Source organism: Aphelocoma coerulescens, chromosome 8, assembly GCF_041296385.1.
Source record: "Aphelocoma coerulescens isolate FSJ_1873_10779 chromosome 8, UR_Acoe_1.0, whole genome shotgun sequence".
In the NCBI taxonomy this organism is placed as follows: domain Eukaryota; kingdom Metazoa; phylum Chordata; class Aves; order Passeriformes; family Corvidae; genus Aphelocoma; species Aphelocoma coerulescens.
In genome coordinates, this window is record NC_091022.1 from 2,565,166 (window position 1) to 2,591,608 (window position 26,443).

Here is a 26,443-nt window from a genome sequence, read left to right on the forward strand (position 1 = left end):
AGGCCCCAGGGTATTTGCCAACATACTTTTGGAAGGAAGCTCTGGAAAGATTTGTATTCACTTTAGGGTTAACTTGAAACTGCATAAAGAAACAACCTGCCCTGTGTGATTAAGGGGGAAAGCACCCAGACAATACCTGTAGTAGAAGGGTCCAAAACCAGCTGCAAAGAGGGCTGGCTTGTTTGTCCTGCTGTCCCATCTGCAGCTGCCTGGCCACTGGCATCACTGAAACCTTCTCGGAGCGCAGTGACATTCTGGTCTTTCTCAGAATCCCGCAGGATCTCTTCCATTGCCTTCTCCAACTCCTCATCTCCATTTGAAAATACCTGTAAGCAGAAGGAAATGACTTTTTGAAGGTACCTGTAGTTTTATTTTCACTATTATTTTTCAAACGTATTGTCTTACTAAATGCAAATGTTAAGAAATGTTGCTGAATGAGACAACCAACCAAGAACCAACAAAATTGAATCAAATATAATCCAGTGTCACATCCCCTTACATAAAATGCACATGTTCTCATTGCTACTCCAAAAACCATCCATCAAAAAACTACAGACTTCTCTTAGAATAACAGGTTTGTGTATTTAGAGCCTCCATTCAGACTAGAGACCAACAGACTTTGCTACAGATTAGTCTTAAAGAAAATTTTACTTTCTTAGTCATATCCAGTCCATTTCAGTTTGCTTCACAGATTTTCCTACACATGAGAGTGGTGCAAGCCTAATGAAATGAAAAAAAACCAAAAACTGGAGATACACACTCCCTAAAAGAAAAACAGTGTCTTTCACAAGGACCAGCTTTTCAGACAAAAGAAAACCATGGCCAAAGCTGCATCACGGATTCTGCCTCCAGTTCACCAGCCCCCTTCCAGACTAAAGAAGCAGATAATGTCTAATACAGGCAGAAATTATCAGCTGTAAATGACTGCCAAAGAGTACTGCAAAGACAGACTAGGTACTTACTGCTGTTGCAGGGGAAACAAATTCCTACTGTTCCAAGGAGACCAAAACCAGTACATCGGCTACTACAGCTCGAGTGGAGAAATTTGTATTTAACCAGTCAGCTGTCACTCAAGTGCTAAAATATTCTGCTATTTAGAGGTAGGAAGCTTTTAGGAAAGGTTGTAATCGTGCCTAAAGTAGCACTAAGCAGGAAAACTGAATCAGAAACTGAAGTCCAAGACCCTCTGCAATCTATTCCTATATAGTCTTATTACACCCTTTTAACAGAGTCTCTGATCCCTCAATAAAGAATATTAAGCTTTAAACCAAAGCTCATTCTTTGTAAAGTCCTTTACTAATGTATAGATCCCCAGAATATAACAAAGTTAACCTCCAAAGATGTTATTGAAAGAAAACCTGAACTGCCATTTTTGGACAGATTTGCTTAATCTGAGCTGTTAATTTCACTGGTAGCCAGCAAGGACAAAAATTACAGTCCAAGACTCTCCTCACCAAGCACACACCAAGTATGCACTCTTTTCATCAATACAAACCTTGCTACACATTTAAAAATAAAGTCATAGCAAACCTTTAGCTGTGGTTTTCCATCATTCCCAGAGGTGTCCTCAGATTTCTGATGAACCAAGACAAATTCTTCATTAATTAATGTGGATACAGTCTCAGGAATCCTCCCGGCTTTGCTAAATGATGTTTTGACTTCCATCTCAGGTCAATATTCTCCTCCTGCCACCAGAACCTAATAAAGAAAAAAAAAATTAAATAATTAGTTTTGAAGCTGTCCATAATATGTTAATAGGTATAATAATAAGTTATTGTGGAATATTATAATACTTAAAATTATACTACTGTATTATACTGTATTTCTCAAACTCTGATTTCATTGGTGTAGTGGTCTTTAACTAAAAACCCAAACTATGCTAAACCATGACAATGGTATAAGGAATCTAATGATTTTCAGGTTGGTGTTTAAAAATCCTGATTTAACAGCAATGGCTGTTATCTATGTGTATAGATAACAAATGAAGAGGTTCACCCCAGAGCTTGGACTTCCCCTGCTTTTAATCTTCCAGAGGCTGCTTCCTCTACCTCCCTAATTTGTGCCTTTGGGTCTCTCATACAGGTTTTTCCTCACCCAGTGTCACAAAGGTCATGTGAAGATACAGATTACCTGAAGACTAATTTCCCAAAAACTGCATACCAAAGTGTATGCTCTCTGCATAAAAACCTCATTTAGCAATTGCTTATGTTAGGGGCTTTTGTTATCCTTCAGATCTATGGGTGGTGAAGTCAAAAATGATACTACAGCACAATCATTGCCTTCCTTCTCACCTAATTTCCCTGAAACCACCCGCAACAGTTAAAATTAACTACACCAATTAAAAAAATATAAACACAAGCCACAACAAAACTATAAATATTATGGCAACCAAGAACAAGTTCTCCCATGTCTGTACAAGAATAAAAATAAATCTAGAAACAAAGAAAAAGGGGAAAAAATAGCCTATACATTACAAATTCATACAAAAATAGAGAGCTCAAACATTGCAGGCATGCCAGCACAAGGACAGCTGTTGTAGGTACCCACCAAAGAAAGCATCATCTACATTAACTCAGAATGTCTTCCCTGATTCCTTAGAGAATAAAGAGCTGGATCATAGACTTTTTGTATTTTAAATGCATCTATATTTTTGTATTTTCTGTGTCAAAAAAGAGACTTTCAGACTTTATAAACTTTATAAAGAACATGCACTTCCACATATGGTCTACTTCCATTCCAGTTTCCTGAAAAATACTGCTCTGGCTGAGTGCTGGGATACACTGTGCTTAAGACTCAGAGTTCAGGAGAGTCACACACAGCACAGGGGGAAAAATCTGTGACTGTCACCTTTGCAAGGCTGGAAAGTGCCCAAGGAGGGACAGCACAACCCACATCTGCTGTGACCAGGAACAAGAAGAGGTTAAGCTTCACCCTGCCCTTCCCAGCAGCACCAAGGAGCAGAACGGCGCCACGCTTGCTTCTCTTGCAATTCCAACCACCCAGTGATCAAGAAAAGAATGCTAACTTAGGTCTAGCTGTAGGGGACCACAAAAACAGCACATAAAAGAACCAAGATGTGCATGCTCTCCACCATTTTGAACAGGAGTTACTTATGATGTTAGCCAGAAGAGAAAGTTTAGCAATTTCAAACCAAAAAGGCAAGTGTGGAAACTTCGACAACTTTCACTACTGTAGTATTTTCTATCAATTTTGAAACTACAGTCAACATGCTTTTGCCCTTTCAAAGACTTGGCTTGGCATAACTTACATGCAACTCCTCAAAAAGCTTTTTCCTCTCCCTAACCTAGCCACAGTTTTACCCACCCACCCAGTGAGGGTATTACATATAGGAATCCCAGAAAAAAGAATTTGAGTTCTTCAGATAACTGACTTGTACAGCATGAAAACCTGTCAGAAGTCACCTTATTAAAAAGTCACTCAACAGCTGGAATATTCAGAGAGAAGCTACAAATTTGGATGAACAATTTCACATCTGACATCTTTCCTGTCTCCAGACTAACCATGAACTCACAAGCAGGAATATTTTCCTGACAAATTATGACATCTCAGCTCCACCCAGCGTACATCAAGGACTCACTGCTGCAACAGGTTTTGTTTCAATTTTTTTTAAAGCATCTTTGCTTTAAAGATTTTCTTGGCAAGAAGGACAAGGTTTTACTACACAAGATTTTAAGTATGTTACAAACAGTTTGTTAACTCCATGTGTTTTTAAACAGGTGTTGTAAAAACATTGCTGAAGAGATTGTTTGCAATGAACAGCAAGTCTAGCTCAAAATATTAATTTCAAAGTAAATCCTCCATATGAAAGTGAAGCCAACTATTACAGAACTCTTTGAAGGCAATGAAAGGTCACAAGTTATGGCCCCCAAATACAGCATATCCTGAGGAATCATCATCTTTGCAGTGACAGCACCACTGGAGAAAACAGCAGAGGTGACTCTCAGCCACATGAGGGGCAAAGGTCCAGGCTATCAGAGGCCTCTCTTCCTCCCACCTCACACCTGTTATTGCTGGACCTGATGATGACAAAAATGAAGCCTCGACTGCTACCAGCACATCTGCAAAAAGGAGGGATCACAAGATATCCTATTTTGACAGTTCTTTGTGTGTCACTCTATTTAATTTTTGGGCTTACTTATGGAAGAGTAACACAGAAACTCCAACGCAAGATGGTTCTACTCTACCTATTATCAAAGCCAAATGCAGGTTGCTAACATTAGTTTATCACCAGTTCTTCTTTCTGCAATGAAGTAAGAACCAAGAGGCACAATGTGAACTATGAAATATTTTCTGTAGCAGTATCTCATTAACAAAACGAGGGAAAATGTACCATTTGTAAAGCCAAAGAGAATTAGGATAACACAACTACAGAAGCACAATGATACACTAAATACTTGTTCTTGCTCCATGTGGGTAAAGGGAGCTTAGGAGAATTTCTACTTCCTAAATATTAACCCAAAAGTAACGAATATATTATAAACATCAGATGACTGCAAGGAGCTCCTTACTCAGATCAGATACTCCAAAACATACCATACACATTCTTGCAATTACTTTTGAATTACAAGGCCTTTAATGTGTTTAAGAGTGTACTCCAAGCTTGCCTTTACAGCCAGCTTACACCACCACAGCCAGTGCAGACGCATCCCTTTTTCTACATACAACTATATTAACTGAATAAGTTTGCACCCCAGAACCCCTAATTCCAGTCCTTCATTACAGACTATTCCAACCTCCTGTCAATGTTACCCTATCCCACTGCAGTACAAACAAAGCCACTAGAGCTTCAGTTTAGCAATAAAACACAAACACAAGCAGATCAGGCATTCAGGAAAAGCTTTATACACCATATTTTATGATCAGTCTTTGCCCACAAATAGGTTTTAATGCCAGAGACAAACTAAGCACCAAAAATCATGAACAAGTCATTTTTTCAAACTAAACAACTTCAATTCTGACATGAACTTTACTCAAGAGTATAACTGTGATTCTCATGAAGATTATTGAGATTTACACCATCTTAAGTGGTAAGCTACTTAAAGAGAAAAATTTTCTATTTTTTCATTATAAAGACACATTATCTAACACTTCAGCTAAGTGCTTTTGAGGAAAAGCAGTAAAAAGAATAAAAACCTCTCTAAAAGAATCATGCATTAAGGTTATTTGAGGAAGGGAAAAACATCTGAAGAAGATTTTTTTACTCTTTAGTAACAAGAAGAGACACACGTGCATTCTGGACTTTCCAGTCACCTGCAGTCAGTGGATGATTACTGTCACTTCCCTTGTGTCATTGGCTCTAGTCCTTTTTCTTTTACTCATTACTGAATTATTCACTTCAAATCCCCCTTCTTCTACAAATGTAAAGAAAAAACAACAGTTGACCTACTAGACATGAAAAAAATCTAAGAAGAGACCCCTACTACTAAAATCAAGCATTGCATTTTTTTAATCGTCCTTTTTGATTAAAAGTTTCACGTTAAGCACGTAAGAATTTCTTTCTGATTGCATTAGTCAAGAACATACAGACAGCAGTGCAGTCCACAATCCCATCGGGTTTACTCCCTGATGACCTCAGCAGCTGAATGCTGGCTCAGAAGCCTGAGGGAATGAGGTTTAGCATTTGATTTACCAGTTTCAAGTTTCTGGGAGGGCAGCAACCAGCAGTGAGGAGCTGACAGTGAGGGACAGGAAAGACAGCAAATACAATGCACTTCAGCTGCCTCCCTTCCCAGCCCAGTTCCTTAGTTTAAGCTGCTGGTGGAGTTCAGTTCCAAATGAAAAATACACTCTCTGTTCTGCCAGTGCTGATCCAAGGATTGAAACCTCACACCAGATGGTACCTTCCCAAATCATCAGAGCCAGGAGTCAGAGCTGCTTCTCCAACAACACCTTCCAAAAGACAGCAACAAATTCTGCTGTCAAAGTTCTCTTCACAGTAGGAAATACTGGGAAGTGTGCACTACTACTGTGAGGAAGTCAGTGCTACAAAAGAGGTACCCTGAACAGTCATGCTGGTTCCTATAGAGAAGATACTTTTCCCCCCCCTTTGGTGAACAATATCACAAACACACACACACAAAAAGTCAGGAACAAATACACAGGAGGAAATTTTTCTAAACTCAGTGACATAAAGCCTCCTATGATAAAAGAATTAAATTTTTTAAAAATAATAGTTTCAGAAAAGGTTTTCTGGGAAACAGATTTTCACACAAAAGAACATTTGAGATAAAAAGAAATTATGCAGACATAGTTTTAAGAGAGAGTGTGTGTGGAGGTGTGGTACAGTGTGTGGATCTTGCTCCAAAGTATATTTTAAGCCATAGAGACAACACAAGGACTGCAGAAAAACTGTTGCTTTTCTCTGTGAGCTTTATCATGTAGTTTGGTCAAGCCAACCTCTCTGATGTACATCAGTTCCCAGTGTTTTGCTTATACAAAGTCCTGGATAAGAGGTAACTAAGCAATCCTACTTGGACTATACGTGTTTTGGGACCAGTGATCAGAACTTACCTTCACATATGTACAGTACTAAGCTGTGGAAGGCTCAAACCCAGCAGCTTCCCCACTTCATTCCAGAAAGGCATCCCAAGTTCACTACAGCTCCCTTTGTAAAGTAGCCTAAGTGATTAAAGAGCAAGAGAAGGTGAAGAACAGTGTCCCTAGAAAATCCAGAGCATTTCAGCACTGAATCAGAGTGAAGTACTTCTGATTCCTTCCCTCCATAACTCTTCCACATAATCACATTGAATCCAGACTTGCAAAAACACATCACATAGAGAACACAAATGCCTAGGTAGGGATGTATGTCCACAGGATTGCTGGGCAGAGGAACACAGGACAAGGCACTGCTGGCAACACACACTCATCATCACAGGAGAAAGAATCAAAGGCTCTGGAAAGCCACTGACTTTTCAGAAGGAAACTGCTTTGAAGACCTGATAGATTCAAATCTTCCTCTGCAAACTGGTCCCCCAAAGTAAACATAATTTTAACGTGAATCAGTCTTCTGAAGCAGTTACCAGACTTTTTTGTGTTTACTTCCAGTTTGTGTTCAACAAATATTTCAAAGTTACTCCTCTAGGTCACTGTTGGTTTGTGGAAAGAAAAAAAAAATCCTTTGCTTCAGCACTACAAGCACCAAAAAAATCAGAAAATGTGGAGCTATGAAAAGACAGCAATTCAGGAAGATAAATGTTGACCTATTTTCAGTAAGCAACAAGAAACATGTTTTGAAAGGAAGTTTCTCACCTGCTTGAAAGAAAACAGTCAAGAGCAGGCTAATTCATACTCTTTTTTAGCAGAGAAACAAAATCATCCTGTATTACAGACAGGCTTGTATTAAAGGCAGCCTTCAAGGCCATACAGCTTGCCTGACAATCTCAAACTGAAAAAAACCCCAAAAACTGAGAAATAAGTTATACCTATTTTCAGAACTATGATTCCTCAAGAGAATCTCTGGGACCTTTGTGAAGAGGAAGGTCTAACTGAGCTATGCAGAAATTCATCTTCTGCTAACAGAAGTCTGAAGTAGAAATATACACCAAAAGGCATGCTTTATTCCCTTTTTTGAGCTACAGGATACAGTGCATGACAGCAAAATGAGCATTAAGCTAACTGGACTTGCAATCACTCCGTGACTCAGATTTCTAGATTACTCAAGTGGGGTGGTGACACTCTACCTTGCCCCTCAGGGAACAGGACACTGACAGTTCCACATGCACAAACACATATAACCAAGGGTCTCAGCCACAGCACCTTCTTTTAAGGAATGTATCAGAACTATGCATTCCCCTGGCACCCACCCCACGAGCTCTCTAGCTTCAATGGGGGCCGCCTTCCCCAGGAAACAAGATGTGCTGCAAATACACAAAGCTCTACCTTTTCAATGCTTCTTCACTGAAAGACTCAACAACCTGGTAAAATTCCATATTATACTCTATGCTGAGGCAGTACAGCTCACCATCTGCCCCAAAACCCTTTCTCCACTGAGTGGACACACATGCAGAAGAAAATTCTAGGTGTCATAAAACCAGTTTGTTTAAATCTCACTGACCATAACAGCACTATAATTTTAATTTCAACTTTAATCTCAACTTCTCTCTGTGTAATCTTTTTATGAGAAACTGTCTCTGTGCTCATACTAAAAACTGTTTTATTACCCATAAATTGTTTCCCAGTGTCTTATCTCTGAAACACTATGTAAAGCACATAATGCAAAAAACAAACAACCATTTATTTGGCCTACTGATACTACTTTCCAGGAATAAAATCAACTTAATAAGCAACAGAGCTGTATCACTGTATTTTAAACACATACATATATGTATATAAAAAATCCCTCTTATTTCCACGAAAGCACTGTTAAGAACAAAACTCTTTCCGAAATTTAAAAAAAACCCACCACAACAACAACAAAACAAAACAAAAAAACAAACCCATGTAATATAAAGCAAAAAAAACCCACAAGAAAGTAACCACTGACTTATTCTGGCAGCACTGTCTCCTCTGACAAAGCAAACCTCCACTATGTAGCCAACAGCAAATAATTAGTCTGTTCATGATGGCAAACTGTTTGGAATTGTTGTACCGGCTGCCTAGATACAGAGGTTTTTCCAGATTCTTTTTACACTTCAATCTCATAGCCAAAGAATAACAGTTTAAGGAAAACAGAATCAAAAGAGAACTACACAAACAAGAAAATGTCTGTTGTCCCTCAAAAACATTTGCATCTCCTCAAATAAATGATAAGCAGCACTCGTCAAACACATCTCAGTGTGAATACTGAGAGATTTACTGCAAAGGAGAGAAGCAGCTTTCCTGACTTGAATCTCTGTGTTGCACATAACCCACTGAACCATTTCAATATTACACAGTCACAGTACGGAGCTGCTTGAGGGAAAAAGCACTGCTTTTATTTCTCTTAAAGTTTAACCCACCAAGGTGAAGAACCCTTGCAGAGGCGTGGTGCCATATGGTTGGTACTGAGCTGGAGCACGACTTACAGCTAAACACAGCAGCACCATCCCTCCTCCTCTGCAGAGACCACCACTCACTGCAAGTTAAAGCTTTGAAGGAAGACAAGAGGCAAACTGAAAAAAACCAAACCAACCACTGATCTCAGCCCCTAAAATTTACATATGGGGTGGCAGAAGCATCATGAACACTAGATGAAATGCCAGGTAAGTGAAAGCATGTCAGGTAAGGTGGTGGCTACAAAGGCAACCTCCCAGCAAATTGGGGGCTTCCTTTTGTTTACTTGTACAATTTGAACAAGCAGGAGTCCTGGGTGACAAGCTACACCTTAGAAAAAACAGAACTAAAAACAAGGTTGGTGGGATTCTTTTGAACCATTATTTAAATAAACTTTCAGGCCTAAGATTTGATCGCACACAGCAGAAACATCAGTAGGAGAACAGATTACATGAGCACACATGCTTCGTGCTGACACAGACTGATTCATGCTGTTTAAAAGCATAGTTGATGTTAGCTTATCCAATTAGTGTTTAACCAACCCAAGGAAATACATTTTATTTTCAGCCACTTCAGAGAAAAACCTTTCTCCTCTCTATCTATTCCCTTCCAAAGAATATAACAAATAAGTGTTCTTCTGCTACTCTATAGAGATGTTACTAGTCTTTATGTGTATCTTATTAAAAAAACAAACAAAACAACAAACCACACTTTATACATCAAGTTCTGGTAAACACATTTACTCATTTAAGCAGTAGCTCATTCTGCCTCAAGGATAAAGCAACTCTAGTACATTTTCACACTGTTTCCCTGACACCAACTAAAACCACTTTAGTTTCTGCAGCCAGTAATTCATTTTTAACTTTGGAAAATATAAAGAAGCAAATAAGAGTATGCAATTTTTCAAAGCTGAAGTTTGGCAAACCCAAGTTGCTTATTTTTTTTCATTGTGACATGAAGCTTGCAGGCAGCATTCAAATTGAAACCAATCACCAGCCAAGTTACTGAATCGTATGATCACTCACACAAAAAAATAATGACCTATATTCCAGAGGAAAGCAGAAGCATAATGCAATCCTTGTTTTAAGGAGATTATTTAATGGTTTATTCCCTAACTGTAAAAATAACAGTGTTGCTCTGATGCAGTCAATGGAACAACCTCTGTCCATTAAATATATTGAGTATTTCAACCAGGAATTTTCTCCACATGCTACAATGTCCAGAAATAATCACATGATGGAGAGCAAAAGAGACCATATGGAAGAGCAGTATGAGCCAACGCAGCAGTGATCCCAAAGCCAGTCCCTCTCTGTGCCAAACAAGTGCCTTATGCTGTGTCACAACGTCAGAGAAACCCACCAGAAATCCTGATTCACTGCCCTGCACCAACCACCTGCAGAGTTAGTAAAATCCTTCTTCCTCAAAGCCAGAATTAGAAGTTATGACAATTATTACCTTGAGGTTTGCAACATGCATTCTGGGAATATTAGGTTTTGCAGATTTAGCTTGAAATCACAATGTTTTGTTCTTAAGCTCAGACCAACTGCAGAGTATTTCTCAAAAGCTGTTAACCTGCAGTCAGCGCAGCACTGACTGTGTGATGGACTAGACAATGCCTCATGGTCCTTTCTAATCTCATTCTCTTCAGATTTTTTTTTTAAGTCTTTTATTCTAATAGTTGTCAAAGGCAATCACAAGTTGTAAATGACTAACAACACTAGGTGCCTTTTTTATAGTTCAAAGATTTTCCAAAATTGCAAGGACTATGAGCTGTGATTAGATGGCTGTATCTAGACTTCTGCTGCTGTTGTATCAAAACTGTAGTTTCAACAGTGTCCCCAACACTTAATAAGCACAAAACCCCCTTCCTTTGTAATAAACAAAACCAGGCTTCTTGGTAAAAAAAAAAAAATACTCACACATAAGTCAAATATAAACATTTCCATTTATGTTGAAAATAAGTTTTTACATAGATTTAAAACCCTTTAGGTTAGAAGCCAAGATTTTACATTGTCACTTGAACATCTACATATTTAGATATAACATGAGAAGATGGAGTGAGAAACCACAGTTATTTTAAAGACCAAGTGAAACCTTCTCAAAGTTACCTGCCTGAAGTTGAGAAACAAGGAACAATGTGCATGACAACAAAAAGCCACATCAGATGACCCTCCCTCTAACCACTGTCCCTCCCAGTCCTACATATGATGAAGTGTGCTGGTTCAACTACCACTCTAATTTTTACTTACCAGTGAATTCTCAACGCACTCCACATGTCAGAACAGATCTGCTGGCATTTCACATTGCTAGGGCACGTTTTTATAAATATATTCCACAATGCAGCTCTGTTGTTAATTCCAAAGGCCTTGACAGGTCGTAGAAAATGGAGAATGGAAATGCATAAAAGACAGTGAGACCATTTCCTTAACAGAAGGATGATCTTCCATTGGTAAGAAGAGGTAAGAAATCAGACATACCTGGTACTAACACACCACTTTATCCCCCTAACCACACTAGAATAAAAAAACTAAAGGCTTTCCTTCGCTTTCTGCTTTTTTGGTTTTTCCATTTGAAGTTTGAAGAAGCAAACCACTTTGCTCATGACATTGATAAAGAGGAGAAAAACACAAGGTTTTGCCTCAACATTCAGATCACTGTTAAAAAGTCTTTCAAATTACCTAAACTCTTCTAGGAACTGGTATGAAAGCTTCTGGAAGACAGGCACCAAGGAATGATGGGGACCTTCTTTAACTGAAAGTGATTTACTGTTTTTTTAAATGAGAGTGTGTTCGTTGAGACTATTTCTCCATGTGATCAAATTCACTAATCAAATTATTTCAAATTCATTCTTTAATTCAAGTAAGAACTGCAGCTTGGAAAGGCCGTATGAAATCAATCAACTAATCCCTAGACAAAAACTTGCTCATGCAGTTAATAAACACTTAAGAATATTTTGTAATTTCCACAAAAAAAAAATACTTGATCTAAAGGAAGTATCCTTCAAATCTATATGAGCAAGCAATTGAAAACGTTACACAAAGAAAGATGTTTCTCTTGCACTACCTGCAGTTCCTTCCAAGTCCAGACCCAGGGATGCTGTGTATATACAATCTCACACTGCCTACTACCTTGATTTTCTGCAAATGCTGTGCATTTTGTTCCCTTCCAAACCAGATCCTGAAAAGCTTAAGCAGTTCTTAAGATCAGTATTTCCTTCAGAGACTGCCTGAAAAGGGTAATAGGAAAGAGAACACACGCCCTTTTTCCAAGACACAATTTCTCTTCTATTCATCCCAGACATTCATATGATCAGAATTCATTTTTCATCCTAAAGGATTAAAGAAAAAAGGCAACCAACAACAAACTCATATAATCAAAAGACAGGTAGGATCATTTCAGCACTCTGTGTTACATCCTTCTCCTAAAAATTCCTTGAAAGTGCTACCAAACACATCTCAAAGTATTACAGAAGAGACTCAAAAATTCACCCTCATGTAGTGATTACAAGAAAGAAAGGGTTTCAATAATCAATTAATAATCAATTCAGCTGGGGCTGCCAATGAAAGTTTTCCATTAGCTTTTGCAGTTTTTTTCTAGTAATCAAAACTAGCAAATAGAATTGCTATAAAGGACAAAATCTATGTTAAAAACATCAGACCAAAAAGACTTCTCAGATCCTTCTTAGGATTAAACCATCACTGGGCTCAAATAAAAATGGCTCGATTTTTTTTTTTTTTTAATAAATAAACTTGGCCTCTTGGCCAGGTTACCATTATGTAGATCTTATGCACCTCACTTATTAAACTGAATGAATCTCTTGGATTATTTTTGGTCTAAGCCTCAGGTTAATCTACAACAGTCTACAAAAATCAGAGAATAAGCTCTTGCTGGGGAAGTAACTCTAAAATAATACAATATAGCTGCTTATATCATAACTGCAAAAATCTTGCAAAAAATACAACAGAAGTCATTCATTTTCTTGATGCAATTTTCTTGATGCAATTTTCTTGTCTCACACTAGCCAACAATCAGGAACAAACCCAGTACCTGTCTGTTCAGACAGGCTATCCAGAGCAGTTTGAATTTTAAGTGTTTCATCGTATTTCTAGTTTGATAAATTCACTTGATTGCATAAAACAAGACATGAGAAGCCAAAAATCTGTATCTGGGATTGCTATGCCTTTCATCCTTTCCTTTTTTTTTATCAGAGCCTCTCTCAAAGTTTCAGAGAGCTTCCCAAATATTACCACACTGTACCACCAGCTTCAACATAAATGATGCGTGGTTTTCATTAAATGCAGATATGAAAACTTACTATCCACATTTACATACTGAACACTTCCACAAAATACTTTCACTCATGGAAACAAAGAGAGGAAGTTATAGGCAGCTAACCTAAAAGAAAAAAATCACAGAAAGGTGAAATAGAACAAAAGGCCATGCTCTATGAAGTGGTTATATAAGCCTCTTTTCCACAACCTTGTTTTCAGCATCCTACCTCTGTCTCCTTGAAGTGAGTGTGTTATGGACAAGCTACCAAAATGTCAAACACAGTTAAGAGATTGCAACCACCACAGGCAGAGTGTCCCAAGCGGCCTGAGCCAAAGCAGGTAGTGCTGCCCCACCAGGAACAAACCCATGGAGTAAGTAAAGCATTTTCAAGACAAGGAATCCAAACCTAAACATGAAGTGTGACCTAGAGGAGCACCAGCATCCCAGCCCTCATCCAAGTCAGAGCTGAGTCTGTGCAAGCTCACCAGCTGGGTGAGCAAAAGCAATGGTAACAACTGCACAACCGCACTGGGCAAACGTAGTATTGCTGTGGCACCTCCCATGAATTTCCTGGGAAGTGCACACAATAACTCACCTGCTTTTTCCATACTCCCCAGTAAGACCCCTGGAGTTCAATTACTGCCAAAATAACGAAAAAAACAGAATCACAAAGGCCAGAGAGAGAAACTGGGAGGGACTGCTGGAACAAGGATCACTTGCATTTATCAGCCTTATTGTACCCTTTGATTTCTCTGGCTACTACCAAAAGCTCGATTCGAAACCACACTTCAGTCTGACCCCTTCATGTTCAGTCTGACTCACTGATGTCTCAATATGATGAAAGAAAAGAAGAATCAGAAAGGGGAAGCTATAAGGGTCGAAGGCAACTTATCACTGCGAACAACTGTGGAGAACTTTCAGCTTCACGTTACTGTTTTGAAACCTGACAAAATATTTTCTTGGACATTTTGATCAACTCTTTTCCCCTCTTCCCCCAGAGCTTTTATACAGAGCTAATAGGAATAAACAGTAAGTTTTTTTTTACAATACACAGAAGGGGAAGGGCATACACTGAAGCTGTAGATTTCTACATGGAGTTAGTTATTTTAGTGATGGCAGGAAGAAAATGAAAAAAACAAAAAAGAAGAGATGTGGACCATTTTCCTCATCGTAAAAATGTAAAAATCAGTCACTGACTTTCATTCCTTACTTATTTCCTCAGAACTGTTTAACAGTTATGCCCAAGAGTAATTCTAGCTATCAGTTCCCAGTTTTTTGCAAGTTTATACTGCCAACACTGATTTTTAACAAAGATAAGGGACCAATATCTCCAAGGGCCAGTCTTCACCATACTGCCTGATCCAAGCTCCAACTTAGCTTTTACTCTGAAAACAACTGCTGGCACACCCAAGAAGTTCTCATCCAACTCCCCTCCTGTTTTTCACCCCTGTGCTCACAAACACTTAAGTTCAAGTGGAAGATGATGGTACTTAAAAGCCATACAGATTTCAGGAGTATCTGGAAGACGCAGGAGGTGAAAAATGGCCTAAAAAAAGCTGCAAATCTTCCTGCCTTCTCTGCTATGATCACATTTGGCTACACAAGCACCAAAGTGAGCACAACAAGGCACAGAACGCAGACCAAACTCAGCAGCCAGCACCAGGGGCAGCCATGCAGGGCTGCCACCAAACAGCTGTTTGAGAGTTCTCTTCAAAGTAACAGGAAATAATCAAAGTATACACCAGTGGAAAAAAATTAAATTAAGGGTTTACAGAATGAAAAAAAAAATTTCCATTTTCTACCACTTATATTTCAGATTAGTCAGTCTAAATCATATAATCTAGTATTTGTTTCTCAGTAACAGCTAATTAAAAAACTCCAAGCTTCTAAGGAAAAAAATACCAGTTTGCAGTATTCCAACTCTTAATGAAGGGAAATACACCAATATCTTATCTAAATACAAAGAAAAAAACTCCAAATTATTTTCAAATTTTAGCCAGCTACTAAATTTCTCCACTGACTTCTAAATTAAAATTCTGGACCTTATATTTTGTATCTAAATACACCCAGGGAGAGACAAAGCACTAGATTAAGAATACTTGCATTTTGCTTTCACACTGATTTGCCTGCAGAGGTCTGAGCACTGAAAAGGCACAGCACAGCCTTCATCCTTAATTAAAATCTTGGGACGAAAATAAAGAGTTAGAAAACAAAAAGAAAAATAAAACATACTTTTAAAATTGCAACATAGCTGTTAAAAATACACATATGTATAAACATGTACACACAATACACAAATTTGTGTATTGCAACAAATCTGTGGATCTCAGAAAAATAATTTTGTCTAATTTCAGAAAAAAACAATAGTATTTCGCATACACAGTAGAAGTACAAATTAGAACTGTCTTACCATGCTGAAATAGCAGATAACTCTAGATCTCTGCAAAGTGCAGTTATCAAGTCAAAATATCTAAATTGAACCTCTTTAAACTGTTTTCCACTGGGGGATCTTCAGAAAAGGCAGATTGCTACAGAATTTATAACCAAAACATTCAAAACCACCTGGAAACGTGCCACTCTTACAGCACTGTTGTGGGAACCTAGAATGCAGAGAGTATTTCTCTGCCTGTTTTGAAAGGTTTTACCCCCCTGCACAGTACTGGTTTTGACCTTTGTCCATGGGAAAATTTGCCTTGCCTCTGGGAAGAATTAGAATCTACACTGGTGTGAATTAGGTGATAGAATACCATCTGAGATTATCACAGGGTGACAACGTTAGAGTTTTTAGGTCTATTTGCATAGTAAATAGATAGAAGGAGAGAACCTCAAAATGGAGGATAAGTTGTAGTTAAAAGCTTCTTTCTCCTTCTTCACTAACTCCATATTTTGCAGCAATCGTGGTTTGGGATGACTGGATACAGAATTCCGCAGTTCCTGTCTACGTGATTTAGGAACTTGTTGGACATGGGTAAAAAAGTGAAAATACCTTGTGTTTTAAGCTTTCATAGGGTAATTTACCTTTAAAAAGGCTGTGAGATCTTGGTAAGTTGTCTTCTTGCTGCATTCTCTGCTCTGTGCTATGTCTAGGCCATGCCAGTGGCTTGTACTCCTTAGATAAGAATTAATAGACACCTATCTGCAGACTGAGAAACACAAAGTCCCATTTGCCTCCTTTTTTCTCCTGGCAAAAATCTAAACATCTCCCCCATCAGGGAAGACAACAGTTCATGACATGGACAGCGTTACACTGTGAAGCTGTAACACCACATGAGTAATTGTACTGAACAGAAAAGCCAAGTATTCAAATGTAAGTACTTCTCAAATAAAACATTGTGGGGAACAGAGGAGGAAATTCATTTCTGGTTAAAACAAAAACTGATTTACCAGAACAGGACCCACTTCCCTAAACAGTAGCAAAGATTATCAAAATTAACCATACAATTAGTTTACACTAAAAGTCAATCCTTTGAATAAAATTCTTGGACAAAGCCTCAACTCTCACTCTTTTTCCTTCCAATATGAACAATTAAGTCATATGCTGTTGCATATGACTGCAACAGATCAGCATCTGCAATTTTCTTTCTACCCCAAAAAAACCCTGGTTGGGTGACCTAAGGTACATACAACACACATGACCTAATCAAAAAGGTCAGCAATACCTGAACTGAAAGCACAGCTACTTAACTTAGCTCAACACCCTGAAAGTCAGAGGTTTAAGAATCACTTATCACTGACAAGAAGTGTAACCTCAAGACCATTCCATAATTACTAAGTAATTGTCTTCTGGAAACTTACACCATCACACCTTGCAAAACAACATACAGACGTTCTGGTGATGAAAGAATAAGTAAATAAATATATATATACACACACAAAATGTAAGAGACATCCTGACAACTGCATTTATTTGCCTCCAAGAGAAGACCAGGGATTGGTCATGACTGGTTACTCAAAACTAATTCCTTTCATTAAAAGAAATACTGCTACACAAGTTTTATACCAAGTGATGAGAAAGGACTTTGTTGTCAGTCACATTCACGCTGGTTTTGTTCCTCTCCTGGGTCACTGATATACTGTATGATAGCAACCAAGTTATCTCACTTCTAAGCCCAAGAGTAACATGGAAAACTTACTAAACCATTTAGCAAACTCCACTCTTAGATTCACTCACTGACTCAAATCCTGTTCTGACAGTTTCTTGCTTCTTAAAAACACCTTTCACTTTCCTTTTTTTCTACCCTTTTACCTTTTCTTCCCTGGTTAGAAATCATGTGGGAGATATCAAGAATTTGAGCAACTAAGACAGGAAGTTGTCGACCATCATTAGTAAAGAGCTTCACTATTTAAGAGTTTGCCAGTAGCCTAATGTAAAATGAACAATCACACATGAAGGCAAATGTGCAGATTGTAATTTTACCATTAATTACCATAGTTACTGTGCACTGCTGTGCATCAAAGTGTAACTCCACTTCAAAATCTTTCTACTACGCCAGAAAACACCTCAGGACTCCCAACCATGCTAAAAAGGGTATTTCTAGTCCAAACAGATAGCAAAGCCCTATTCGGACAGAACAGCCAGACCAGTAACTGACATACCCAAGGCTTTGACTTGATACCACTAAGTCACCCGAACACCAGCACAAATCCCACTTACACCAGTTAGGAACCTGTAGGAAACATCAAGCACATGCTGAGGGTTCAAACTAACCAAGAACTTTGTTTCAGACTCTCTGTCTACACAGATTGTAACTCAAGAACTCCTTGCTTTATTTTTCTTGAATAAAAAATGCTTCTATTTCCAAAATTTTAGTTTATCACAATGATTTCTAAAATGGATTTATGCATCAACAAAAAAATTAATTTCAACTGAAAGCATTTATGTACAGATGGCATCAAGTATTTCTCCACCCATATTGCTGCTAAATATTAGCATCTCCTTTTCAACTACAATACACAAAAGGGGAAGGGCATACACTGAAGTTGTAGATTTCTAAGTGGAGTTAGTTATTTTAGTGAAGGCGGAAAGAAAATGAAAAAAACAAAAAAGAAGAGATGTGGATCATTTTCCTCATTGTTCTGTCTCCTTGGTATAAGTTGTGATCTACACCTCAGGCAGGACCTGCCCCCTTATACAAGAGCTTGATAATGCCTCCTGCTTGCTTAAAGGGAACTGACATGTTTCATTCAAACACCACAAGCTGAGGTTAGAAACATTTTATTAACCAACACTTCAACCAATTTTGAAGTTTTACCTATTTACAGATATGAAAGTTTGATCTCTGCTTCAGAAGCACCCAGCAGGTAGATGCTGGAGAGGCTAGCCAAGAGGAGCCCAAAGACACAGGCTTTTGGATTGCATTAGGAAAAAGCAACATTGGCAGACGGAAAGGTAAGGTAGAAGTGTGCTCAGTGGAACAAGACACCTGTTAACAAAGCACATGGGAAAGGATGACATACACACAACTTTTTTGCCCCAGTTTTCCCTAGCAAGGTCCACTCACAAGCCTTCCAGACCCTTGAGCCCAGTAGCAGTCTGCTGGAGTAAGAAGTTACCTCCAAAAGAGAAAGATGAAGCTTGGAAGCACTTCAGGAAATTGGAAACATACAATCTATACAACCAGACAGGCTATATTTAAGAATTGTGTGGGAGCTGGCCAGTGTTGCTGAGATACCACACTCTACCACTTTTTGAAAGGCCATGAGACTGAGAGAGGTTCCTTTTGACCAGAAAAAAGGCAAATACCACACCCAATTTCAAGAGCAAGGAGGAGGATCCAGGCAGATACAGATCAGCCAGCCTGACCTAAGTCTGTGAGAGGATTATAGAGCAAATTCTCCTGGAAGGCATCCCTCTGCTCAAGAAGCACAAGAAGATGATGGGGAATAGCTGGCAAGGATTTACCATGGACAAACGATGCCTGATGAACACAAGAGCTTACTGCAAGGAGACGACTGGCTTAGCAGATGATGGAAGAGCACTCAATACAGAAGGCCATTAACAACAGCATCCCTACAGCCAAGCTGGTGAGACAGGCACAGGGTAAGTGAGCAGTAAGGTGTTTGGGAATCTGACTGGACTGCTGAGCTGAAAGAACAGCCATCATCAGTTCCATCCAAGCAGCTGCAGTCACATCCCCTGGGGATCACCACTGAAACCACCAGTACCACCTGATGCCTTTATTAATCATCTAGATGATGGGACAGGGTGCATCCTCACTAAGTTTCCAGTAACACCAAAGTGGGAAGAGTGGTCAGCTCCTACTCAGAGGGACCTGGACAGGCTGGAGAAAGGCAAGACCTTGGGAAGTTCAGTGAAGGCAAATGCTGGGTCCTGTATCAGTGACAGAACAACCTCCTGTGACAAGATGAGCTCAACACCAACTAGATAAAAAGTGACTTTGTCAGAAAAGTACTTGGAGATCCCAGCAGACAAAAGTCACCAGCACATGGCCAGAGCAAAGGCAGCCGAGCACACGGGGGCTGTTTGCAGGAGTCCAGGCAGCAGGCCCAGGAGAGGATCAGTGCCCTCTGCTCAGCACCTGGGAGCCCGTGTCTGCAGTGCAGCCAGCCCTGGGCTCCCCGCTACAGGACTCACACGGACACTCTGGACCGTGGCCAGTGGCCAGGCTGGCCGGATGGCAGGAGCACATGGCGGACAGTGAGAGGCTGAGGGAACTGAGTTTGCACAATCTGGTTGAGAAAAGAGCTCTAAAGAATCCTTATTACTGTCAGCTCTCTGATGAAAGGGTGCAGAAGAGAGAACTGGCCTCTTCTGGATGATGGACACTGACATGTTAAGAGGCAACAGACACAAACTGGAAAGTAAATTTCAACTATCTTAAAGGGAGGGAGTAAACAAAAAACCACTGTGTGCAGTCAAATGTAGAAACAGATTACCCAGAAAGGTGTTAAAGGCTGTAACAATCTTATCTAAATTACTCCTGCTTTAATTTATGCACAGAGCTGGATTAGATGACCTCCAGAAGCCCCTTCCAACCTAAATGACTCTATTTTAAGAATTTACTATTTGACCTGCCAATGATTCTGTTTCAGAAACTCTCCTTCAGCAGGTTTTGCATCAGGTTTATTACTGTTAATCATATATTTCAAAATTCCAGTTCTCCTGTACATACAGTAAGCCTACTCCCAGTGTTGTACACAGAACTGTATGTATGTATCTCTTATCTTCCTGCCCTTAGGATTTCTTCCCTTTGTACGGCTGTGCTTCCCCCACAACCAGGGAACATGTTCTCAGCATCAGAAAAATGCTGCACTTTTAAGCTTACTTGAGCAAAAAAACCCCAAACCTTCTTCAATATCGTGACTCATGATACAGGGATGATGAAGGTAGGAAAGCAGAGGCCTGTGACCCATCTCATTTTGTGGCAAAAGCTACTTTTTCCCTCTGTCCACTTCAAAACATTGGAAAGACAGTTGTCCCTGCTACTCCTTCCAAAGAGTAAGAAACATGCCATGAAAGACACAATCTTAACAGGGGTTTTCCACGAGGGCCTTTCTCATCTTTCAGAGCAATCTGTTTTACTAAGCAGATTTTGGAACCCCGTTTACGTATTGATGTTCTGTTTACAGTCACACCCAATAAACTAGTTTTTCAGCTTCACAAAGTCCCATCTGGGAACACTCCTGATAGCAAATTTAAATAAACACCTTAAAAGCCACAGAGGTGTTTCTAATAATCTACATATTGGTTTTGTTTCTTTTTAAAGTTAAGAATACAGGAAAAAGGTTAAATAAATAATTTTCAAACATGCCGGGCTTTGTTTATGGACCAGGACTCTGTCAAAGAAGAAAGAATTCCTTCAGCAATCCAGGTTACAATAAAGGCTCCTTCAACAGCTGCACCAGTGTAACAGAGTAAGACTGAGACTAGAACAAACTGCCAAAGATATGAATTTCAAAGAACACATCTTAGCAAAATACACTTGAAAACAACTTAACCTTCACTAAAAGGACACCTCCAGGAAGCTCAATGTTAATGCCTGAAAGGTGCATTTTAATTCTCACTTAATAGGCCAAGATTAAAATTCATGGGGGGAAGCTGAGAATTATTACAGGAATGATTAGTGTAGCTGGTGGCCCAAAGAGAAAATAAACCTTCCACGGTGCATTTCCACACATTTTTGCATCCTTTTTGTTAAAAAAGCCTTTTTTTTTTTTTTTAAACCAAGATCAAGAGTGCCAATAAAACATATCAGTCCATTGGGTGAATAAAATGGGTATAATCCCATGACAAATTAATATAGACTAGAAATCAAAAAGTGTGTAATTACTAAGGTCAGTCAAGTCTGAAATAGCCTTCCTATTACAGCAGAGGTTACAGCAATATACAACTAATTATTTTAAAATTAGAGCTGAATAAATTTACAAAACCCTCTAACAATGCCAAGAACACTCCCTGAAATTAAGAACTCACCAAAAAGTTCAGAGAGAAGAACAGATGAACAAAGGAGAGAGAAGAAGAAAACCACAACAATTTCTGTGGGCCCATGGAAGAACAGACACAGAGATGGCTTGAGTCCATCGAATGTTGTCAACAGTAAATAAAAAATTACACCATGGCTTCATAATCAATCTAAGCCAGTACTGGCAGAAAAAAAAGAGCTACCACCCTTACTATCACTGCCACCTTCACCCCAAGTAGCTTAAGTCAATCAAATCCACAATGTAGCTGCTTCCAGCAGCACTGGCTCGTGCTATGAACTTACTGACCATAAAGCCAGGTCCCAGCTGAGGACCCTGACAACACCTGTGATTGTTCCAGGACTGCAGTTACACTCTCTACCAGCACTCTACTTCCTCCTTCAGACTGAGCCCATGACCACATGGCCGGGCAACTGAGCTGGGTCAGGAAGTTGTTGTAACCAGAGTACCTCAAGGAACAAAAAAAAAAAAGAAGAAATAAAAGTACAACTTTTTGACCAGCTTAGTTCTTTTTACTCACTTCCTGGCTGTGGAAGTCCCTTTGATGAGAGAAGGGAAGGAGCAGCCACAGCTGAGACTGTCTTGAAATGCTAAGGAATACCCTGGGGGACACAAGAGAGCCACATTATACACTTGCTCTTTTTGCAATGCCCTTACAAACACCACCAAATCTTACTCTGTGAATCACTTGTTAAAGGACTGGATGCTATTTTTAACCAAGCAATACATTTCACTGTAATCATTTTAAAGCAAACACTGCAGAACAATTTTTATAGTTCTCATACATAAAGCCAAGTTGTTCACAGCCCCTTGAGTCTTTTTGGAAAAAAGCAGTTACTTTTAAAATCCATCAAATAAATAAAACAATACAAACCCAGCATGATTTCCCACCTCTGCCCAAAACAGAAGGAAGTAGTGGAAGGCTCTGTCACTCACTGAGTTCTGGGGTTCATCAGCTGCTGCTGGCTCCCTTCCGGATACTCACTGGCATCATTCTTACAACACTGGAGTCAATTTGTGCCTACTGTAATCGTATTTGTAGTCTTTTCAAGTTTAAACTACAAAGTAAGTTCTTAATCATATAACTAATACCATCTAACCCACATAAACAGAGTTAACTACAATCCTACTTAAAACCTCGGCAGAGGCACAACTTGCAGAACCAACCTTACATGCCCAGTAAACCTTCATACAATCTGGAGCCAAGTTGGTCTGACAGGCAGTCAGGATTTGGCCCATAGCACAGAGGTTTGGTTAAAAAAAGCCACAGTACCTTTTCTGCGTTTAAAGGGATAATAACACGTTGCCTTTACTTCCAACAAGATCTCTCTCTGGAAACTGAAAGCACACCTGCCCTTCTGAAAGTTTTAACTGAAAACCAACATGGTTGTGAGACTAGAGCTCGACACTGAAAGAGACAAGCAATGGTTACCTAAGCAAGTTAATTCTTAACTGTCGCTAGATTTTTCTCTATATTAAAGAAGAGCTGACATTTTGAGTCTCTTTTTTTCCCCTCTCAGGCACACACTGGATGGATATACACACGCACACAGCTGTGAAATCTGGTAGGCGGTGACTTACAGAACTATCAAACCAAGCAGTCTTAACAACACAGCTTTGAGAGTGACAGCAGGAGCAAAGTACACATGACACTGCAGGAACTTATACACGAGGAGAGTCACCAAGTCCATTTCACTCAGTGCCGTACCTGCTTCAGATGGTTTCAGCAGGTTTTCAAGTACTTTTTATCTAAAGACAAGAATTTTTGTACTAGCTCACGGGTCGGGAGAGAATGGAAGAGGGCTTAAAAAGCAAAGGGAAAAAAATCACCAGGAAAAAAAGAAAAGAAAAGAAAACCACCCCAAACCAAAACATAACGTAGGTGAAACTGACGCATGCAGATGGCACAGATTTAGGACAGCAGTTTGCTCGTCTGGGCTCTTGGGAAGTGACTTCACTTTTCCCGCGGAGGAGGCAGGGAGATGAACGCTTCCATAGCGCTCTCCCTTTCCTAACCACGAAAACAACTTTATTTTTTCAAGCCTGCACTGTGTTCGAGCTCCTCTCCTCCCGGAGCGCCGCTGCCCGGGGAACTCCCCGCACACACACAAACACCGAACACCACGAACCGGCGGAACCATCACCCCGCGCTCCCCCGCCGCCCTGCGGGCCCGCGGCCAGCGGAGGAACCACCTCAGGTCACCGGGCACTATCACCCGCCACACGGGCTGGGCCGGCGGCTCCCCCTCCTCCCGCGCCCGTTCTCCTGAGGAAGCGGCGACCTCCCCGCCGGCGCCCCTCGCGACACCCGCTCCGCTCCGCCCGCCGCGGCGGGGCAGGCCCGCGGCAGCGTCCCGCTCTCTCACCGGTGCAGCCGGGCCGTCCTCCCCGCGCTGCCGCTGCCTCCAGCCCGGCGGGGCCGCGCAGCCGCCTCAGGGCCGGGACAGCGTCGCCCACATTCCGGCGGCGAGAGGGCGGGCGGGTGCGCGCGCACGGCTGACACGGCGTGAGGGCGGGAGTGAAAGAGGGACGGCACCCGCCTTCAGCGGCGGCAGCCCCGCCGGGAGCGGGGGGCGAGGGGCTGCACCCTGGGGAGGGCGAGGGGCCCCGCCGCCGGCGCGGCCCGGCCCGGCCCGGCTTCCTGCCGGTGTTGGAGTCCTGTGCGGCCCCGTGGGAGTGCCCCCTCTGGAACACAGAATCATAGAATGGTTTGGGTTGGAAGGGGCCTTAAAAACCATCTCGTTGCACCCTTCTGCCGTGGGCAGGGACGCCTTCCACTAGACCAGGTTCCTCCAAGCCTCGTCCAGCCTGGCCTTGAACACTTCGAGGGATGCCACAGCTTCTCTGGGCAACCTGTGGCAGGGTCTCACCACCCTTAAAGGGAAAAATTTATTCCTAATATCTAATCTAACCCTGCTCTCTAGTGGTAAGCAATTATTCTGTGTCCTGTAACTACATGCTCTTGTAAGTTGGTTTCTCCCTGTAAGTTTCCTTCAGGTACCGAAAATCCACAATTAGGTCACCCCAAAGCTTTCTCTTTTCCAGGCTGAACAATCCCAGCTCTCCCAGCCTTTCCTCCCAGCAGAGCTGCTCCATCCCTCTGCTCATCCTGGTGCCTCCTCTGGACTCGCTCCAACAGGTCCGTGTCCTTCCCGAGCTGGGACCCCGGAGCTGGAGGCAGGAGGGGTCTCACCTGAGCAGAATCCTCCCCTCTCCTGCTGCCCACACTGATTTTGATATATGATGCTTTCTCATCTGTCAGAAAGCATCCGGCTGGCACTGAAACGTGTCAAAATCCTTGTCCACAACTGAAGGGCAATGGAAGCAACCTATAAATCATGGTGCTATTTAGAAAAAACGAGTTAAGTTTGCCTTCAGATTTGGTACTCTGGTTTCGCCAAGTGGTAGATTGTGTTTGTTTATAGACAGTGGTTTGGTATGGTTAAACAAATATTTTAAAACTAAATATCTATGCTTAATTAAATATCATCATTGTTTATGTTTAAATAAAATATGTTTAAATTACGACAGCTTGTCTTATTGGGTGTGAAACAAATTACATTTAAATTAACCACAGCATTTATACAGCTTGTCTGTGTTCTTCACATTTCAGATGTAGTTCAGCAAAACCTTAAGGAATGTCAGATCACAGCCTTCAATAAAACAACCTTAGCATAAAAGCCAGTGGGCTGTGTCCTGTTGCCTCTGGGACAGCCAGACTGTCCATGTGGGCATTGATTTTAGGCTGTTTTCTTGACACTGGAGTTGAGAGGTTTATTTGTTCCATGGTCTTTTTTGAGCTGAACTGTTCTGACAAACCTGTCTTGGAAGCTGGCAAGGCAAGCAGGCAAAGGAGAGCATTTCACAGGAGAAAAAAAAAACAAAAACAAAACCAAAAGCAGGACTGTCTGGCCAGCTCCCCACTTAAGAATTGTTACTATTTGTCTATAAGTGGTGTAAATTAAATTACCCTCAGATTACTTTTATCACATCTCAGGTTCAGATAAACCACAAAAGCATACGGAAAGCAGAAGAATTCAGGGAGAGGAGAAAAATTATTTTACTGAATAGAGGAATAATAAGAACAAAGTATCCCTGGCACTGTACCCAGGCACTGCCCACTGGTGTATCAATGTGTGGGTAATAAAGAGGAGGAACTGAAAATCATTATATTCCTGACCAGAATTATGAATAAATGGTCATAACTGGTTATTGGAAATAGAGAGTTTGTTCGGGAAGCCTAGGTAGGAAAAAAGAGACATAAGGTACAGAACAAGTGACAGTATTTGGATAATGGCAAAAAGGAGAAGAACAGTCTCACAGCAAAGACCCATTAGCAACCCAAAAATGAAAAAGATAAAGTACATGGTGCCCTAATTTGAATAAAATCATCCAAACCATAGAATTGGTGATAATACTTGAAACGGCATGGTATCTACTCTGAAAGGATTTGGGAGATTATACAGGTGATAATGGTCATTAAGTTAATGACTCTTCAGAAGGGATGGAGAGAAAATCAGAGCAATGGACTTGAAGAAAACAAGTTACACCAAAGTCGCCATTTGAATGTCAAACCCCACTGTAGCAAATTAAGGAAAAACACACTCTGGAAAGTTTTTCATTTCCCAGAGAATCCACACCAAGGCTGCAACCAGGCCGCTGCAGTGAGAAAGCAAGAAAGGAAGGGAGGAGTCCGGCTAAATGAAAATATTTCTATGGCTTGTGCCTTTTGAAACAG

At 40.5% G+C, this 26,443-nt stretch overlaps 1 protein-coding gene across 4 annotated transcripts in view; it reads right to left on the reverse strand.

Annotated features, from left to right (window-relative positions):
- RABGAP1L (RAB GTPase activating protein 1 like) overlaps positions 1–24,208 on the reverse strand; it is a 236,230-nt gene extending 212,022 nt beyond the window's left edge. The window contains exons 1-4 of one of the 4 annotated variants that reach the window (XM_069022720.1): positions 24,072–24,194; positions 6,532–6,639; positions 1,531–1,698; positions 137–326 (exon numbers count right to left, since the gene is read on the reverse strand). In XM_069022720.1, the coding sequence (XP_068878821.1) occupies positions 137–326; positions 1,531–1,665 (325 nt within the window). In that variant the 5' untranslated portion in view covers positions 1,666–1,698; positions 6,532–6,639; positions 24,072–24,194. Of the gene's footprint in view, positions 1–136; positions 327–1,530; positions 1,699–6,531; positions 6,640–22,225; positions 22,244–24,071 lie in introns of those variants that run through there. The other 3 variants (XM_069022719.1, XM_069022721.1, XM_069022723.1) reach the window with 3 other exon arrangements.
- Positions 24,209–26,443: the final 2,235 nt, after the last annotated feature.